The sequence below is a fragment of the Malaclemys terrapin genome, chromosome 13 (assembly GCF_027887155.1).
Source record: "Malaclemys terrapin pileata isolate rMalTer1 chromosome 13, rMalTer1.hap1, whole genome shotgun sequence".
NCBI lineage: Eukaryota > Metazoa > Chordata > Testudines > Emydidae > Malaclemys > Malaclemys terrapin.
In genome coordinates, this window is record NC_071517.1 from 22333716 (window position 1) to 22354491 (window position 20776).

Below are 20776 nucleotides of genomic sequence, written 5' to 3' on the forward strand. Positions count from 1 at the left end.
GCCCGTCCCGAAGGCTGTCAGTCTCCTGCCCCTCAGGGACAGGGAGCTCCACCTCCACCCTCATCCCCAGCCTGAGGTCCTGACTGGAAAAGAGCAGAGGGGGTAGGACGACGACCTGGGCAGCCTGCCCAGGAGGGGTGGACCCCATGGGGCCCAGCATGGGGAGGTGTTTAGGGATGAGCAAGGCATGCTTGCTCAGCACCCTGAGCAGGGGTGCTCTCAGACGCATGGCATGGCTCTCCTCCCCTCCTGCAGCCATGCCCCCTCCATTCCCTCAGCCCCTGCAGGCCTCCCCCAGGTGTCAGCTCCAGGATCTTAGTGTTTAGAGACGGGGGACCCATTGCAGCTGGTGAGTTCAGCCAGGCATTGCCCAGGGTCCGTCCCCAAAGTGCAGGGGCTAAGAACCTAATGGCTACACAGAGGGAGGCCAGGACCGGGATCCAGAGACTAGGAGAGAGAACCCAGCCCTCTCCATGCCCTCACACGGAGGTCCTGTTTGCAGGAAGAAGGCCCGGCCCGGCCCAACACAGGGGACGGGGGCAGCTGCATGCAAAGGGGCTAATGAAACTTGCTAATGCTGTCTAAAGCACAGCGCTGAGCTGGGGGAGCCAGGCACAAGCACAGCCCAAGCTGTGCTCCAGGGAACCGCGGCTGCAGGGGAATGCAGAGGGCCGACGGTTCCAGCGATTCACACCCCTGCGAGAATAGTGCCCCAGTGGAATAGAATTAAACCCAAGCCAGAGGGAGGTGGGGGACATGCAGCACAGGAACCCCCCACTCCTGCCCCTCTCTCCAGGGATGCTGGAGGGACCAAAAATACTCGGAGGGAAGTTTTGGCCACCAATCTGCCTTTATCCACTAAGGCCTGGAAGCGGGCTCTATCCTCTTTAGAGACCTTGGCCTTAAATTCCATACACTTTGTGTAACTAGTAAAATCAGATTTGGCCAAGAGGGCCTGGTCATTTGAGATCCGGAACTGGAGGGAAGTGGAAGAGAAGATAGAGTGACTTCTGCCCCCTATCAGAGGGAGCAGCCTTGGGGGGCTGGGGCTTGGTCTGCTCTGGAGCCGCCTGCGCCACCGACTTAGGCAGCGGGTGAGAGAACAGAAACTCTCCTCTCTTGGATGGAACAAAGTTACGCTTCTCCGCCCTCCTGGGGTGGGAGCAGCTGCTCTAGAAGGGATGGGCGCACCAGGAGCTGTTTATCCTGAGCTTTCACCATCACAGCTGATGTCAGACTTCTCGAATCTGAACCCTTGGGTGCCTCCTTCTCCTGTCTAAGTCCTTAGCACCCGTGCGTGCTGGCTCTCGTGACTTTGACGGGGCTGGGGAGGGATCCTTTCTCTTCAGGGCAGACTTAGACGAAGATGGCTTGTCCTTATTGTCTATGGCCATGCCCCTTGCTCTCAAGCCTTCTCCTTCGGCTTAACAGTCCTAGCCTCTGTTCCCAAGCTCATGCTCAGAGGGGCGCTGCCCACTTTCTGAGACTGATGTACCCTGGGGGGTACCCAGCCCAGATCTGACCCATGTTTTCTGAGTCTCAGCTCCCCACCCACACAAGTCCTGAGGGAAAAAAGTAGCAGCTGCTGCACTTGGCAGAAACATGAGCCTCACCCAGGCCATGGAGATAGCATTGATGTTCGTCCCTCACCGAAAAGGAACGAGGGCAGGAAACACTGTTTTTGAACAGCCTCTGGCTGCCAGACACTGGGAATGGTGACAGGGGATGGACACTCGATGATTACCTGTTCTGTTCATTCCCTCTGGGGCACCTCGCATTGGCCACTGTTGGAAGACAGGATACTGGGTTGGATGGACCTTTGGTCTGACCCAGTAGGGCTGTTCTTATGAACCCCAGGACTCTGGGCATAATCCCAGACTTCTCGGGGGGGAAATCCCCAGGGGGGGAATTAAAAGGGGGAAATTAAAAGGGGGAAAACACTATTCAACTAGACTAAGCATGTGCAGACCAACGGGCATTGCTTGCAAAACATCCTGGCCTCAGGTGCATGGCGTGCATGCGTATCCCCCATGTGGAGTACACATAGGGACCAGCACTCGAAGAAGAATTGGCAATTACCCATCAAAGCTGGCAGCGCAACACGGCTGGAAAGCGGGTGTGAGATCAGAGCCTGTCTGGAGCTTGCAAAGCGCTTCGAGCTGACAGGCCCTATGGAAATGAGAGGCGCTGAGTTATGCTGTGCTCCCCCGCCATGAGGGCTGCAGGTTGGAGGAGATGGTAGCCGTCACGGGTGGTCAAGATTCTGAATAGATCTGAACTGTAATCCTCTCTCTGAGGAGCGTGTGGAAGCTAGGAGGCAGGGGACGGGGGGATACGTTAACGGCTGGATCGGCCCTGCTTGACTGAGCACCTATTCCTCTTCAGAACGCAGGATGCAAGTGCTGGCTTACACAGCGAGGAAACAGCTTGTAATGGACAGGCAAATTGGCAGAAAGTATAGCGAAGAACAGAATTATCCAACACTGAGATAAACACGATATGCTGGGGAAGAGTCAACACAGCTTTTGTAAAGGGAAGTCACGCCTCACCAATCTGTTTGAATTCTTCAAGGGAGTCAGCATGTGGAAAAGAGGGACCCAGTGAATATAGTGTACTTGGACTTTCGGAAAGCCTTTGAAAAGGTCCCTCGCCAAAGGGTCTTAAGTAAACTTAGTCATGGGATAAGAGGGAAGATCATCTCCTGGATCTAAAAGATAGGAAACAAAGGGTAGGAATAAATAGACAGTTTTCACAATGGAGAGAGGTAAACAGCGGGAACCCCCAAGGATCTGTGCTGGTTCCTGTGCTGTTCGTTAAGGAGCTGGAAAAAGGGAGCGAACAACAGAGTGGCACATTTTCTGGCTGCAAAGAGTTACAAAGGGATCTCACAAAACTGGGTGACTGAGCAACAAAATGGGAGATGAAATTTAACATTGATAGGTGCAAAGTAATGCACATTGGAAAAAAATGATTCCAACTAGACCTATATACTGATGGGGTCTAAATTGATTGTTGCCGCTCAAGAAGGAGATCTTGGAATCATCGTGGATCGTTCTCTGAAAACTTCAGCTCAGTGCGTATCAGCAGTCAAAAAGGCTAGGAACTATGAAGAAAGGGATAGAAAATAAGACAGAAAATATAATGCCACTACATAAATCCATGGTGCACCCACCCCTGGAATACTTTGTCCAATTCGGGTCGCTCCATCTCAAAGAGGATACAGTGGAACTGGACATGGTTCAGAGAAGGGCATGGAATGGCTTCCATACAAAGAGCGAGTGAAAAGATTATTGCTGTTCAGCTTGGAAAAGAGACGACTAAGGGGGGATATGTTTGAGGTCTATACAAATCATGACTGGTGTGGAGAAAGTGAATAAGGAAGTTTTATTTACCCCTTCACACAACACAAGAACCAAGGGTCACCCAATGAAATAAATAGGCAGCAGGTTTAACACAAACAAGAGGAAACACTTCTTCACACAACGCACAGACAACCTGTGGAACTCATTGCCAGAGGATGTTGTGAAGGCAAAAACTATAACTGGGTTCAACGAAGAACTGGGTAAGTTCATGGGGAATAGGTCTATCAATGGCCATTAGCCAAATGTAATCCCGTGCTCAGGCCAATCCTAAACCTCTGGCTGCCAGAATCTGGGAGGGGAACACAGGGGCAGATCTCTCCAAAATCGCCCTGTTCTGTACACTCCCCCTGAAGCTCCAATACTGGGCAGTGTCAGAGACCAGACACCTGGCCCCGTGGGTCACTGGTCTGACTCAGCATGGCCGTTCTCATGTTCTGTTCTAGGACCTCGTTGGAGCTAGGGAGGGGGAGGAGCAAGACCAGCATGTAGCCAAGGGGTGGCACACAGCACCAGGAGGCAGTCCCGGCCTGCTGCTGGGCACTGGGCTGTTGTCTAGAATAGCTACAAAGCCAATTCCCCCAAGCAAACTTACGCACGGCGATGTTTTGCCTCTGCTTCTAACGGGCACTTTGGGGTTGTTAATGGGCACTGGAGTGTCGCGGGGAGGGAAGTGCTGGCAAACGCACCGATGGTGGCTGAGCAGCACAGGCTTTAATGTCCCACAGAATTAACCTGTATGAAGCCGCCCAGGAACTTGCATTAGTTGCTGGTCCCCAGCGGGGCAGCGGAGATGTCTGCACCGAGCATGGCTGGGATCCTGCCGGTCACGAGCAGTGACAGGCTGCCCTGTGCCGGGCGCTAAGCCTCAGCTTCGCTTCACTAGAGACCCCACTTCAGAGCAGGGTGCGTGGTCAGAGGTGAAATGAGTGTGGCGGGGCTCAGCCTTATCCCCAGTGGTCTGTAGAAGAGCCATGCTCCCAGAGTGGGTAGGAGCTGGCGTAGCAGCGGGTGAGGAAAGAGGTGCATTCACTGGCAGGGATATGTGGGCACCGGGACTGGATTGGCAGGCCAGGATTGAGATGTTTATCCCACAAGGCGGGGCAATGCTATTATCCCTATTCCATAAATAGGAAACTGAGGCACGGGGAAGTTAAGGGATTTACCCACGGTCACACAGAGTCTGGGGCAGAGCAGGGACTTGAACCCGGGTCTCCCAAGTGCCAGGCTAGGGCCCTACCCACTGGGCCAGAATTCCCCTTTTCACAGTCTTCCCCTTCAGATGCCCAACCCTGCGCCCCGCGTTTGAGCACCATCTGAAAGGACATCGCCTCCCTGAGGTGACTGAACGGGTGGAGGAGGAACAGCCCAAAGCCAGACCCCTCCTAAGGCCAGGGTGCCCGCGAAGGCGGATGTGTGGCTGGCAGAGGGCCAGCCAAGCAACTATGTGCCACGAATCACAAGCAGCACATTATTTGCCATCCCCTTTCAGCCCCAGCTCAGACACCATTCAGCCCCAGCCGCTTGCCCAGCCTCCCGAAGCCAGAGCACACAATGGGGGAGCAGCAGCTTTCAAAGCTCTGCCTTCCCCTATTGTCTCTCTCTGGGTCCCAGCCTGACAACCCCATTCAGGGCCCAGCCAAGGATGGAAACGGGGTCAGGGGCCCTCCTGAGGGGCCTGCGGCCCGCACAAGGCGCAGCGTGGGGGCCGTGGCCAGATGAAGGCAGAGGAACCTCGTTAAATCTGCTGAGTGCTCCAGCAGTGACAGCTGCCTGCGTCAGGCCCTGCTCCCACCAGCTCTCTGGCTTCCCCGGCCCCTGCCTCTCCCACTTTTCTCATGGCCCCGAGCTGTCTATGGGCAGGCGCGCTGCCTCTGTGCTCAAGCTAGTGGACTCCCTTGTGCCTCTGAAGGTGGGGGTCACTGGGATGGATGGAGGCAGCCCATTCTCTTGGAGACCCCCCATTCTGCTGTGCCTGCTCTCTGCCCAGCCCACAGGATGGTCGGTGTGTCCCGAGCCTCCCTCCACAGGACACAGCAGGATGGGGTCTGAGCTGTCCGGTTCTGGGTATTGCTGTTGAGCAGTCCCCGTGACGCACAAAGCTGTTTGAACAACAGCGACGATCCTTCGTCCAGGTATAGGCCCTTGCAGCCAGTACCTCAGAGCGCTTTGCAAGGCCCCCGGGGGCAGGCCAGGGGCACTAACCCTATGCTGCAGGTGGGGCACAGTGAGCAGATGTGATTTGCCCAAGGGTCATGCAGTAAGTCGCTGGCAGAGAGAGATACAGTACCAAGGAATCCAGATGCGCACTACCCTGCTCTAACCATTAGCTGGTTCTCTCTCTTCGGGACGGGGGGGCATTTCCCTTTATTCTAGCCATACCGGTTGGTCCTCAGAATGGGATGACTCCATATGGTCAGATCTAAGGCCCAGAATGAGGGGAGAGCACCCCGCACTGCAGCACGGCACCCCCTTAGCACCATGCCAGAGGTCAGCACTGGGGGGGATATGATAGAGAACATCCTGCATTGCAAGATTAGCAGCCACATGGAGACATGGGTTCCCCCCATTGGGCAGGGGGGACTCACACCAGGGGCAGAGCAACGCCAGCTGGAACCAGCTCCCAAAGCCTTGCCACCACAGGGGCAGAGCCCACAGAGAAACCAGGCCCTTGGCACGACGCAGACACTGGGCTGGCAGTCCTGCAAGATCCACCCATGGCAGGAATGCTTTGGGGCCAACCTCAGTACAGGTTTGGGGGCAAACGCTGAGGGGGGGGTCCCCCCCCAGGTGTGCCCAGTCTTGGCAGCCAGAGGGTCAGGCCCCCTGCGTGGTCCACACAGCGTCCATGAAGGCTGTGGAAGCTGAGGAACATCAGCCAGGAAGACAGAGGGAGACTCCACAAACCCCCAGGCTGTCCTGGCCTGCCCTAGCAACAGCCATCCGCTTTGCACCAGTTGAGCTCACACCTTTTTCAAGCCAGAGGAAACTTTACTGGTGTAAATCATGGCTTCCGTGTGGGCTTCGCTTGCTGACTGCTGCTGGCCGAATCCCATGGCGAGACCAGGCCGCAGCCACAACCAGGCCAGCCAGCTCTTTGGTAGGATGTGCTGAGCGAGGGGTCACCTTGGAGAGGGCGGGTGACTGACAGAGTCTGTGGGTCGGATGATGCGGAGGGACTCCAGGGTGGGAGTGGGAGGTTGGTTCCATATCTGGGCCAGGAAAGAAGAGGGAAGCAGGAGAAGGGTTTGCAGAGCAAGAAGGTGTGGCAGATCTGAATTCACAGGATCTGTTCTCACAGCCACTCAGAACTCTTAGCAGGTCTGGGAATCAACCAGTCAAGAAGAGGAAACTATCCCATGTGGTTTAGGAAACCAGTCAAACAAGGCAGATCATGAATTTTTGAGTAGCAAAACTCAGTGGGCCCAATGCACTGGGGCTGCGTGCAGTCAGTCGCACCTGTGCACAGCGGAGGTAGCATTCTACCAGAGCAGCATGGCAGGATCTAGGACTGGTGTGAGAGTTATACATGGGGCTGGGCAACTTCCAGGCAAGCCCTGGGTTGAGATATGCTCCCACAAACCACTGACCAAATAACGAGCCTACCTGTAAAACCCTATTTCTAGTCACAGATATTTCCCTACCCAAAAGGGGCAAGATTCGTTAAACCGGTCTCTCCACTGTAGCCCGAAACCCAGCTTGGCTAATTACAGTCTGCCCACCCAGCCACCCTGTGCATGACAGCCTCCTTCACTTCCTGTTTTAAACTGTGGTGCAGTGTTGCTGTGCACAGTTACAGAACTGCTGAGTTCCACCCCAGCGGTGGCTGCATTTCAGTGCTAGGTACATGGCTGGCAAAGAGCTCTAAGATGACATGGGAAGGCAGGAGGTATATGCAAGAGATTCTTGTTATTAGGGTGGTTTCCCTTTGCTGCGGACCCAGGCAGTTCCCGTCACATGGGATCCCATGCAGGGTGACAACATAGCCTTGGAAAGGGGGATCTCAGTGCCTTGCATCAACAAGTCCGACACCTCCACTGCATTGCCCCAAAACCACACTGGATGAGCAAGACCAGGGCCAAAGGGCTTACCCTGTGGATGTGCCATGCACAAGGACTCCTGCTGCAAATGATGCTCATGCAGGGGTCGCCACTGGCCAGGTTAGAAGGGTCAGGAAGGAGGCACCCAGGTTCCAGCTCAGCCCAGATCCAGCTCAAGCAGGGATCTGGGAGATAGGAAGCCCCAAGTTCTAATCCTGTCTCTGCCAATGACTTGGCAAGTCATAGTCTCACTCTGTGCCTCAATGTCACCATCTGTAAAACAGGGATGACCCCGCCCTACCCCAGGGGCGCTGTAAGAAGGGAGGCATTAAAGGGATCTGCTGGCCCCCAGCTTCACAGAACTGGCTGCAGGGAAAGCAGGAGCTCCTGTGAAACAGGGGCAGGCTCCAGGGGGCGTGACTGAACAGAGGGGCAGGGCTATAACCATGGACAGGCTAGGCCAGTGTGTTGTGACAAAGGGAACTGCTCCCTGCCGGGCCTGTCCCCACCCCACACAGTGAGTTCAGTGTGTCTGCGATGCTGCACAGCCCCCACCAGGCACACGAGCCCCTTCGCAGTAGCTGCATGTGCTGTGTTGACCCAGCTCCTCCCCGACCCGAATGCTGGCTGAGGGCTGCTCGGACACTGCCATGCCGGAGGTCAGACCAAGATGGTCCCCTGTGGCCTTAGAATCTCCAAATGCCCCTTCTCCCCCAGCTAAAGAAGCTCCACAATATGTCGCAGCAAAGCCCCAGGCACAAACACCACGATCGCCAGCTCATCCATACACCCAATGCCCTGGGAAGAGAACCCAGGAGACCTGGTTTGAGAAAGTGCCCTCTGTCTCCTGGGCTACAAGAGGAGCTGTGCTAGCTGGCACCAGCAGTAGGTCTTTTATCCTCTGTAGGCAGCAGCCACTCCCCACGGGTGGTGCGGTGACACACACTGCCTTGACACTGCAATGGCACAACCACGCCGATCCGTACCGGGAAAAGGCTGGGCCCGGGGCACAGGTCATTCCACTGGCGGGAGGAAAATACCAACAGCACAGTGGCCAATCAGCCATGTTCTCACCCCCAACTCCACCCGTCCCCACCAAGAGTCACTGAGTAAACGGAGACTATTCCCCAGTGTTAGGGAAACACCCCAGCCATTCTACAGGTCTTTTCCATTGTCCCACTGCTGCAGTAACACAGCGGCCACACAGAACTTCACTCCAATTCCCCCACCCCAAGAGTGCAGGCCCTTACTGCGGGAGAATCTCTGTTAGCAGTGCAGGGCCTAGGACACACAGCTGAGCAGCTCTGATCCCACCCGTTAGAGGGCAGTGGCGACACATACACCCCAGCCAGGTCCTTACAACAGCAGTGCCCTGGGGAGAGGGTGCAGAGATGTCTGGCAAGGGAGGGTAGAGGACACTGACCTTGCCCGCTGTCCTAGCCTTCTGGTTGGGTGACGAGGAGCCCAGATCCTCGTGCATTCTGTCCAGCAACCAGAGCAGGAACTCCAGGGCGTCGTGCTGTGAGTTCCCCCGGAACTGAGCGCCATACTTGGCAACGATATTCTGCAACACAAGACAAGGACAGAGGACTGGCATTAGCTCTTTGGTGCCCGACGGGACACAAACAAGCTCAGGGGAGATGGCACACAGCTGATTAGTATGCCATGGGCCTGCTTCCCTGCAGCCACATCACCTTGAGCTGATCTTGGCACGTTTCACAAGCTAACTGGGGCTGGGAAGAACCAGGAGTTGGAGGAGAGACCTCTGCACTCCAGGCAGCCTTGCTGGTGACCCTGTAGGGGGCACTTCCCCGCTGAGTCTGTGGCGGTGCAGGGCACAGAATTGTTCAGACCAAAATCCAAGCTCCTCCTAACTCCCTGCTCACCCAGCTCCAGCTCGGGTCCCTGCCGAACCCCGCTTGCAGCTCCCATGGAATTGTCTCTTCCTTGCCCTGATAGAAAGACCCTGGTCCCCAATGCTGCAGGCACGGGATGCTGCATCCTACCCCACTGAGTGGGGCCCGCAGATCAGAACACCCGGCCACCAAGAGACGGCACCAAGGTCACCAGCTGATGGTCACAGAGGCCATCAGAGAGCCGAGTGTTTTTGACCAGGCCCACACTGGACTATTGATCTACGACCAAGGAGCTGCGTGTTCCATCACCAGTCCCCAGGCCCTGCCCGGCCCACCTCTGACTGGGGTTTCTAGCTGCTGGAGGGCAACAGCCTGCCCGGCATGCAATGGGAGAGAAGACACTGAGTCAATGGGCCAGGTTATTCCCTAGTGTAACTCCACCAAAGTCCATGTAGGGGAATCTGGCTTAGTGGATCCATTTGCTATCACAAGTGCTGTCTACTATGGAAGTTTCCCTACTGTTAAGATGGTTAAACAATGGCTTGCAATCTACAGGCAGGGAATTCAGGGTCCTGAATTACGCCTCTAAGGAGCTGAGCCCCTTTGCACACCCCAGCTGTTTGACTTTTATCTCAGGGCTGTTGTTTGCACTGCTCCAGTGCAAATTAAGCCTCTGAGTCATTCCTGGCACTCCAGAGGGGCTGCAGGGTCTCTGGTTTATGGAGGAAGCCGGGCTGTTCTTCCCTGCTCTTTGCCAATAAAGGGAATAGTTTAAGGAAATAATTGTCTCTGTTACCAGAGGCGTTTTTCTACGAGTGCAGCCTTCTAACGGCGTTTGCAATGTGCTGAGGCAGGTTCCCTTTGGGTGTGTCCACACTGCACACTAAGCCAGGCTCTGACTCAGGTTTGAGCCCAAGCCCCGCTTCCGTCTACACGCACATCAGCCTGACTCGGGTCAGTGAGCACTCAAGACCCTGCTGGGGGAAGGAGGGGGCTCAGATCCAGAATCCTGCTGTGACTCGGGTCCAAGCCCTGTCACCGTGCAGTGTGCACACAGGTTTAGCTGCAGACCCGAGGCAGAAGGTCCATGCAGTGCAGTGTGGACACGATAGCACGGCTGGGAGACCCGGTTCCAGCAATGGTAAGCCCAGGTTTACAGTGCAGCATGGAAATGCGGAGTCTCACAGCCCCGGGTTTACAATGCAATGTAGACAGACAAAGCCTTCCAGGCTCCTGACCAGGGCGGCACAGCAAGCCAATAAGAGTCAATCCCCAGAAAAACTCCATGCTACACCTTGTGACCAGTGCACGGGGGCCGGTGGGTGTCTCCTCAGCGCAGTGCAGGTCCCTGTGCATGGTGGACACGCTCAATAGAGCAAAGAGATCACATACTTCACTCACAGCATGACACTAGCGCCAGGGGAGGGCACATACACCTGCTGAGAGGCAGGCCTGGCCCCTCCCAGCTTCCAACCAAAGCAGACAAGACTGACTAATATCATTATCCCCAGAGAGATTAAGTGACATGACAAAGGTTGTGAAAGCAATCTGTGGCAGAGCTGGGAGCTAACCCAAGATCTCCCAAGCCCCACGCCAATGCTTTAACCACTGGACCATCCTGCTCTCTGTCCAGTGTCTGGGCTTTAATTTCAGGAACTTCCAGGCCACGGGGAACCCAGGCTATCAATTTTCTCACGGAAGCCCAAAGGACCTACAGCCGCATCCATCCCATTTGGCCGGTGCCTGGAGGCTAACTCTCTCTTCATACACACTGCTGCATACTGAGCCAGTTTCTAGACACTATTACACTCATTAAGTGCAACACTCGAAGACCTGAGGCCGGGCTGCTAAGTGCTGGGGAATCTGCAGCGAAAGCACAAGCGGGAGCGTGCGTGCCAAGTGGAAAGCAACACGCCAGCCTTGTAAAAACAAACAGCTGCGCGGAAACGCGCCACGCTGCTCCAGAAATCAATTAGAGAGCCGTCAACGCCTGGTGGAAAGCAGTCTATTTACAGGCAGCCTGCTTTGATCTCCCCACGGGCCTCTGCAAAAAGAGCAGAGCACTGGCGACAGCTTCCACACTGGCAGCCCCTTCAACCCCAAAATCCCAGTTAACATCCCCCCACACACACAGGCATCCACAGCACAGAGCCCCTCAACCAGACAGGGAGACAGCATGGTCCCAGGGTAGGACACAAGCCTGGGAGATAGGAGCAGGGGGTGTCAATTCCCAGCTCTCACAGATGCGCGCTGGCTGGATGACCTCGGGCAAGTCTGTGCCTCAGTTTCCCCACCCTGAAGAGGAGGAGAATGACATGGATCCAGCTGCGGGAATGGCTATGACAGCCCAGGACATGACGCAGGCCATTAGTGACTATTAGTACAGGGTGCAATTCTGCCCTAGGCCCTGATCCTCTAAGGGAGTTAGACGTCTGGCCCTTAGTGCAAGGCAGTTGTGTTTCCTGGGGGACCCAGCTGCATGGCAAGGAAGTTACGGAGCTGTGGCCTTTCTGACAGCACTGGCAACGAGTGCCAGAGGGTGACACGGGTCCCGTTTGCCTGCAGCTGGACTGGCACCCAGCGGGTGCTCTGAGTGGTGCTGGCTCCTTCCGACTGCAGCCCAAGGGGGAAGGTTTTGTGTCCCTGTGCCAGGGGCCAGAAGCCTCTCCCAGATTCCAGCCCTGGGGGAGTGAACTCCCTGACTAGCCCTCGCCAGGGAAGGGTGCCAGGCAGGGCTGAATACAGGAAAGAAGCAGCTTGGTAGCCAGGAGAGGGGGGAGCAGAGTCTCCGGGGTCCTCACTGGAGTGGAGGCATTGTCCCCCTCATCCCTTCAGAGAAGCCCAGCAGTCCCCACACAGGCCCGTGGCCAACAGGACGCCAGCCTGTGCTGCCTGGCTGCCTAACCTTTACTCGGGGGCTGGAAAAACAGGTTTGCAGATCAACAGCACCTTGGAGACAAGGGTTAGGCAGCTCGGAAGTGAGCCAGGCCGGGCTGAACGGGGGAGGCAGGGAACGGCACAAGGGTGAAGTGGGCACGAGGGGGCAGAGGTGAGATAGAATTTAGGAGGAACCTAAAAGGCTCTACCCTGCCCCCGCCAGCCCCTCCCAGGAGGTGTGTGTGGGAGGCACAGTGGGGTCCCATAATGGAGCAGACACTAGCAGTTGCCAGTGCCAGCCCAGGTCTGAGCCTTCCTGCCGCACAGAGCTTCCTTGCTCCGTGGGCAAGCGGAGGGCACGGGGGACAAATGCAGCGTGCGGAGGCAATTTCAAATACGTGCAATAATGCACTGGATATAGCTCCGGGGGGCCAGGGAGCGGCTGGGAGACCCCATTGGAGGTCGCACCCAGGGGGCCATGGAGCAGTCGGGGGAGTCCTGTCAGAGGCAGTGCCCCAGGGGCCAGCTGAGTTGGGGGAAGGGCCAGCATTAGCTCACGGCTGAGTCAACCAGAAAGGGAAGGTGGCTATGAAGAGACCCCACCCAGCCTGCCCCCCACCTCCCCGAGCTGACTCCGGCCCGAGCGCACCCGCTTAGGCCCCTTGAAAGGGACACCCAGCTGCTAAGGAACCAGGTGCCCATCGCTGGGACCCCCTCGCCACTGGCACCGCTAGCCCCGGCCATTTGCCCCCACCCCAGTGCAGTCCCTCGCCCCAGCCCCTGCAGGAACCAGGCTGCTGCTGTCCTGAGCCATAAATAGCCGAGCTGAATTTAGCTGTGAGCTCGGGGACGTGCCCCGGGCTGCTCAGCGCCTGGCGAGGCCCACTGCTCAGCAGCTCTGCAAATTGAAGTTGAGTGGCCAGTGCATCTCGGTAATGAAACCTGTCCTAATTAGAATGCTGAGCAGCTAACAGGTTCAGCAGCCCTAATCCCTAGCGCTGTGCTCTCACCCTCTGGCAGCACAGAGCCAGCACCAGCCGTGCCCACCTGCTCCCCGTGCCTACCCTGGGGCTCCCACGGCTCCACCTTCTCCAGAAGGCTGAGCCCAGCCCCGGGTCCCACTGCAGAGAGGAGAGGCTGCGATCAGCCCTGGTCCTGAGGGGCTCGGTCCTCCCGGGCCATTCCCTAAATCGGGGAACGGTGCCAGATTCAGAGCCCTGAAGGTCTCTGGGTATCCAGAAGGGGGCGAGCTCCTAGCACCTGCGCTGGCGCTGCCCCCTGCACACAGGGACAGAGTGCTGCCAGCCAGGGGGCGAATGGGGGAGCCTGTGTCCCTGCTCCCCCACCTCCTCTCTATCACCACAGCTCAGGCCAGCTCATTGCAGCCAGTCCCCCGGCGTCACAGGGACCAGGCTGGGCTGGATCAGAACCTCTGACCCAGTCCCTATCCCCTGAGCCAAGTTACGCTCCCAGCAGCAGCCCTGCCAGGTGCCTGACTGCTTTCAACTCCCTGGGGCCAGTACCCCCACCACCACAGCAGGCCCCGGCACTTTGTAATCCCCTTGCACCCAGCATGGCATTGAGCTCCCAGGCCCCGTGAGCATGAGTTCGCTGACTGGGCGGAAGCGGGTCCGCTGCCCGTCAGAGCAGCCCCCGGTGGGCAGGCTTTGTGGTCAGGAAGAGAGCACTCACCCGCAGCAGCCAGGCTGCAGGGTGGTGGAGCTGGCAGGAAGGATGGGCGAGTCCCCAAACCTCAGGGACATCCGCCATCAGTCACCGCCTGAAGCCCCAGGGCAGAGCGATCCCTCCAGAACCAGAACCCGGCCAAACCAGCCGAGATTCTCCTGCCCTGCCTGCATCCTGCACCACAGCAGGATACACAGCTGGGAAGCTCAGTGTCCTATGGGCTGCTGGGGGGAGCAGGGGGTCCAGGTACAGCTAGAACCAGCCAGTGCAGAGAGAACCTGGGACAACAGACCATTGGACACGGATGGCAAATGAGGACTGGCTTCTGGGTATCTCATCAGCTCTCCGTCTGTAACACAGCCCCCAGGGCACAGGCTGCAGCCTAGAGCAGGGAACCCACAGCCACGTCCTTAGCAGAGACCTGCTCCTGCCAAGGGTTAATCCCACTGCCTGGGAGACCGAGCAGATGCACTAAACGCTGTGCATAGGGGTAGCCCTGTGAAGTACCACAGGCCCTGCTGGAACAGAGCTGGGCTCCTAAACAGTGACCGGCTGCAGGTCTGTATAAGCCCAAGTTGCCCTGAGTAAGGATGTCAGGATTTGGCCCCCAGAGGGAGAATGCTGGTCTGGACAGCAGAGCTATTGATCCCCTTCTTCTCTCCCAAAGGGAACTACTGGAAGGCCCCTGAACTGGGCTGAAGAGAGCCTGGCTCATCACCCTGGTTGGGGGCAGTGCTCTAGCCTATGTCAGATGATCAGTCGTCCCTTCTGGCCTTGCAATGCATGAATCTCCTCCCAAGGGTGGTGTCTCGATGGCCTGCTGCCCGCCCCAGATCATACCATGTCTGAACACTGGCACAGCACTGATCACAGCTGAGCATTCGGTGTGGGCCCAGACAAGCCACGTTCAGCATCGCGCCACTCGTGATCAGTGGCACAGGGATGTTTGGGAACCGGCCCAGGGGCGCCTCACAGCTGCTCCCATCCCACGGAGAGGAAGAGCTTGTTTCTGATCTGGCTCTGCCCAGTGCAAACTGTCCTCTCTCTACACAGGCAGATCACAGAGCCTGGGCAACTGTTCCACCACTGCAGAATGGTGCACCCCAGAGGGCCCAAGGGTTAACTTGGGGGTGGAGAGCAACAGCGCCCAGAGACCTCCACTAGCAACACCCGTAAAGAGCCCTCAACAACAGCAACAAATACAGAGGAACCAACCGGAGGAAGCTACCAGCTGTAAGGAACTCACGAGACAGACCATGGGGCCCATTTGCCTTCCCACTAGCAATATGGAGTCCCCATTCCTCCAGACAGAGCTGCCATCTGCCTCCCAACCCCTCCAGTCCAGATCTCACAGGGCCCCTTTCACACACCACTGAGGTCAGATGTGTAAGACAGCTCGACCTGCTGGGTGCAGGTTGGGTGCCACGCACCTTTGGAAATCCAGCCATGCACGTCCCACGGGGACATGGAGAACCTGGCCCTGATTGCGTGTGCTAAGCCCTGGGCGGCCCAGTTCCCCATCTGCAAAGTGGGGATCCCAACATCTCCCTTCTTCCACCGTTTGTCTGTAACTCTTGGGGCAGCAGCTCCCTCTCTCTGGGAGTGTTTACGTCCCACACCTGCCCCAGGGGCCCTGATCTCAGCTGGGCGCTATGGGAATGCAGATAACAACGAACAGTCCATGGAAGGGAACAAAGTACCTCTCAGGAATCAGTCGCCTTGACTTGGGTTTCTATGGTCATTAATTCACTAAGCTCACCCCGGCGACCAGCGGGAATTGGCCAGGTCCTGCTGTACTGTAGGAATCAGTTTCAGCCATTTCTGCAGCACCAGGGTGCTTCTGTCTCCTGCAGCAAAGCCTCTGATTTTGACGCCTTATATTTTCCCAACAGTCCTGAAGGAGATTCTAAGCCTCCTGTTAGGCTAGACCGCCCGGCTGGGCTTCTCTCAGCAGCTCTGCCTCTCAGCTGGGAACTCCAGAGGCTCTATCGCTCGCTCTCTCTCTCTCCCCTCTTGCTTTGCAATGCCTGAGTTAAAATGGCAGGGGGCGTTTTCTGTGCATGTGAGCATCCCCCACCCAGCCGGCAGGAACGGGTGGAGTGCCAGGCCTCGATTCGCACTCCATGCTAAATCCAGAAGTGTCATGCTTCATGTGTGAACTTCACCGGGCAACAGGAAATTATGGTTCCTCGGGTGTCCCTTCCTGCAGCGGGATGGCCTGGGAGCTATAAGGCAGGGCTGGGACTCAGGAGATCGGGGCTTCATTCCTAGCTCTGCTACTACTCACGCTGCAACCTTGGGCGAGCCCCTGCATCGTTGTGCCTCAGTTTCCCCATTGTTGTGCCTCAGTTTCCCCATACCACCCTACTACACATGGGAGGGTAAATCCCAGCCCTTTGATCCCAGGTACTTATCCGGCCCCCCATCACCAGAGCATCTGAGTGCCTCACAATGTTGTACTGCTTTGATCCTCCCAACCCTGCTGTGAGGTAGGGACATGCTATTATCCCCATTGGCTACATGGAAACTGAGGCACAGAGAGACAGGATGGCTGGGGCAGAGCAAGGAATTGAAGCCAGGTTTCCGGCTAGAATCCTAGCCTCTAGACCATCCCTTCCTCCGCGTGCTAGTTAGTCCTGGGATGAAGTGCAGGGCATTTCCCCATTGCTCCCTAGTTCTCTCCAGCTGATGCTCAGGCAGGGCCTTACAATGCTAAATGCAGCTGTAGGTCCCAGTTTAACATGGCAGATGAATGAGGGAGGTAGCAGCAAGGCCACCCATGGGGTCAGACGTTCATCTTCTCTCCGCATAACACACTGCTGGGGGCTCGGGCTGCCAGTGAAGACAGATGCACTTTCCCTGGACGGGGGGTGTATTTCTTAATCACTCTATGAAGGGGAATAGACGCATCAGGGAAATGCACCGTGTTTCTGTACAGATCCGCAGCCAGGGGTCAGGAATGCCGTGCGTTAGAGAGGAGCCAAGGTTGCAGAGTCTGCTCTGAACTTTCCCTGGACTGTGGCATTGGGATCGGGGCAGCAGGGGGTCAGGGGAAGCCCAGCTTTGCTGGGAAGGAAGCTCCCTGCGCACACTTCTCAGAAAGCTCAATCTCACTGCAGGGTGACCCACCGCTAAACAAAGAGCACTTGCCGGGCATATCTATTTATTGAGCTTTAACAAACCTGCCCTCTGGCTATCGATCTACAACATGTGGCGAAACCGCAGCAGAGGGCTGATCGTTAAAAACCTATTCGTTCCCAGCCATGTAATAACCGTCCAATTAAATCCAGATTAAATGTGGACTTGCCTGGGAACGTAAAGCAAAGCAGCAACCTCGGCACGCCCTGTGCAAGTCCACGCTACTGCATTCAAGCAACCAGGACTTTCCCACAAAGACTATAGTGGATTCATTTACGCCAGGCATTTAGGGGCCCAATCCTGTGGGCTGCTCCGTGCAGGCAGCTCCCTGCAGCCACAGGGAGCTGTTACCAGGCACAATGCAAGATTGGGCCCTTCATTACTGCTGCTTTTCTTTTTGCTCCATTTTTAGGGTTTGTAACACTTGTTCCCACCAAGATGCTTTGCTGCTGGATTGTTTACAAGCACTGCCCTGCTAGCAGGAGCGCGCTGAGCCTGTGGGAATCTAAAAAAGCCAACTCTGAGACCTCGCAACTCCAACCCACGCCGGGCACATGGCTACAGTGCAGTTCTGCTGGGCACGGGGGCAATGTGGGGTCCTATGTCCAGTTGCTCTCAGTGACTGCAGAAAATGGGCCCTTTTGGATGCGATTTGTATTATGGCAACGTCTGGAGGCCTCCATCGAGATCAGGGCCCCACTGCGCTAGGCACTGCACATACACAGAGCGAGACATTCCCGGCCCCAGAGAGCTCCCAAACCGCACACACGCAGGGGCAGGCCTGCTGGGTAAGAAGGCACCATTGTTCTAGGCACCCTTCATAAGAACAGCCATACTGGGTCAGACCAAAGGTCCATCTAGCCCAGTATCCTGTCTTCCAACAGTGGCCAATCCCAGGTGCCCCAGAGGGAATGAACAGAACAGATAATCATCCCAGTAATCAGCAGGTAATCATCCATCCCGTCACCCATTCCCAGCTTCTGGCAAACAGAGGCTAGGGACACCATCCCTGCCCATCCTGGCTCATAGCCATTGATGGACCTATCCTCCATGAATTTATCTAGTTCTTTTTTTAGCCCTGTTATAGTCTTGGCCTTCACAATATCCTCTGGCAAGGAGTTCCACGGGTTGACTGCGTGTTGTGTGAAAAAATACTTCCTTTTGTTTGTTTTAAATCTGCTTCCTATTAATTTCATTTCCCAGTCTGATTAATCTCTCCTCATATGGCAGTCGTTCCATACCCCTAATAATTTTTGTTGCCCTTTTCTGAACCTTTTCCAATTCCATTGGCCCCATGCCCAGGGCCCCGCGCCCAGCCCCACAGCAGGGGCTCTGCTCTTGGCCCCGCACATGGGGTCCCGGCTGCCAGCCCCTGCCTGGGCTTCCACTCCTGGCCCCACGCCTGCCCCCAGCTGTGGCTTTGGTCCCCTTGTCCGGGTCCCCCCCTCCCGGAGACACAGCCCTGCTCCCATCCTGGGGGGAAGGGGAAGGACAGGGGGAAGGGGCTGGCTTTCAGCACCCCCACTACTAAAAATGTTCCAGCACCACTGGACGATGGAGAGTCATTGAAAGGGAGGGAGAACAGCTCTCTAGCCTAGTGGTTAGCTAGGGCACTCACCCTGCATGCGAGAGACCCAAGTTCCAGGCCCTGCTCCCATGAGTAGGAAATTATTTAACCACAGTGGAACAGCTCCAAGGGGGACTGAGAAAGCCCAATTCCAGAATATCCCACAGCTCAGAGGTTTGAGCACCAACTTACAACGTGGGAGACCCCTGCCTCAAGGGGCAGAGGGGAGAACTGAAGCGGAGTCCCACATCCTAACCACCGGGGTAAAGGTTAAGGGAGGCACCTTCTCCCCCTCCCCTACCCTTTGTTCACTTTTGTCAAAAGGCCTGAAAGTCGGAATGAGACGTTTCATTTTGATGCTACCCAAATGCTCTGATTAGAATTTTGTTTTTCAACCTTTGATTTTTCTCAATTTTCCCAAAGTGCCAGCAAACCATCATTCGCCCGGCCCTAGTCCCCCGTGCCAGTTTCTCCAGGCTTTAGTCAGCGCAGGGGCGGGGAAGGAGTGGCACGTCCCATATTCGCCAGCAGAACTGTCCGTCTAGCACCTTTCACCAGCACTGAACTTATACACAAATCATCGACAAGAAGAACAAAATGCAGAGTGCAGTTTTATGCACGCAGCACCACAGTGCCTCTGGGTTACCTTAAGAGTTGGCAATACAGGCCAGATTCAGAGCTTGCTGCCCACAGGGTGTCAATCCAGAGGAACTGCCCCAACTCAAGAGGAGTTACTCCGGATTTGCACCTGGCCTCTCGGAGATCAGAACCTGGCCCCGGGTGAGCAGCTGTACAAAAAGGGGATTTGAAGAACAGAGGCACTGTTCCAGTAGGAGTGTTATCAAGAAGTGACCTGCTAATGTACTTACCTCTGAAACAGAAAAGTAAGAACAAAATAGAATGTTTTTTCCTAAGGCAAAGCCCTGGGGAAATCTTACATAACTGCCTTCTTAAGGCTCGCTCAAGCATGCTTTCCTGCAGGTCCCCCCCTTAATGGAGCCAGTTTGGATACCGGATGAGTTTTTGTCACTAATGGACTTCTCAAAAGCGAGAGCGAGCCATTGCCACTGGCTTTGGCTGTATGCAGGTTGCTGCATTCCAGCAGCCGAGCTCTGCACACCGCCCATGCCTCACGCTATTCATTCCCATCTTTCCTGGAGATCCTGCCTTTGGGAGGGGCGCTGGTGACCAAGCAGGAAAGTCCAGCACAGTGAGGTGCCCTGCCATTAGCCGGCTATATCGCATCAGAGTCTCTTCCCCAGGGGCTGTTTAGGGCCCTTAGCTCCTGCTGCCTTAATGACAGATGGAGACACGCTATCCGCCTGGATCTCCCTGAAATTCCACCTCCCCTCCAGGTGCAAGATCCTCCCCGAGCCTGTGGCTCACAAACAGCAATGAGGATTTGATGTGGAAGCCTGGGCTCAGGTTGCTGCCTTGGGGGCCATATTCGCAGAAGGGCTCTGCTCCCAAGGGCTGCACGTTCAGAGCAGCTCAGCTCCCAGCAGCGCTTTGGAAAACCTGGCCCCTCATTTTGGTGCTTAGTTGGGAGCGGGTCCTTCTGAAAGTTCTGGCCTGCGTCCCGCTGCACGGCAAGGATCCAGAGTCGAGTCCAGGGTGCCCAAGGCCCTACGACAGGCAGGGAGCAGGGAGGGAACAGAGGTTCGCTGTGCAGCGTTTAGGAGTGGCTCTGTGAAGCAGAAACAGCCTGGCACCGCTGTCTGAAATGCTCGTAGATGTCTCTCTCAGTGTTGTACGGGGGGAGCCTTTCATCGGGAGCCCTGGGCTCGTTCCCTGCCAGAACAACACAAGTGCAGATGCAATGAGGAGGGAGGGCTGATTTGAGTCACCGTTTGCCCACGTGGTGGACAATTGGTGTTTCCCGCTCCAGACAGAGCCAGGGCTGGAGTAGCTGTGTGGGACCCAGGCCTGGAGCAAGACCCAGCAGGTCAGGATGGGGGCCTGCTAGCAGAGGAGCATGGGAGCTTGGGACTGCACGGTTTGCATACTGGGGGAGCAGAGAGCCCCATGCTAGGCTGGGCTCCAGCCAGTGCTGTCTGCCTTTCCCTCCCCCATTAATGACATCAGTTGGACAAAGGGCTGATGCTCCCCAGCTCCTGGGGAGTGGGCGGATACAGACCAAGGCCCCCTCCGCATGGCCAGGGCAGGATCGGTGCCAGCTCGTTGGGGTAACACCTGTTGAAGCTACCAAGATGGGCAGCTACATTTAACCCTTTCATAGCTGGCCTGCAGCCA

At 56.3% G+C, this 20776-nt stretch overlaps 1 protein-coding gene across 2 annotated transcripts in view; it reads right to left on the reverse strand.

Annotated features, from left to right (window-relative positions):
- Positions 1-20776, reverse strand: part of USP43 (ubiquitin specific peptidase 43) — a 183937-nt gene that overhangs the window by 144728 nt on the left and 18433 nt on the right. For both annotated transcript variants that reach the window (XM_054047868.1, XM_054047867.1), the window contains exon 2: positions 8823-8963. In XM_054047868.1, coding sequence (XP_053903843.1) covers positions 8823-8963 — 141 coding nt within the window. The remainder of the gene's footprint in view (positions 1-8822; positions 8964-20776) is intronic.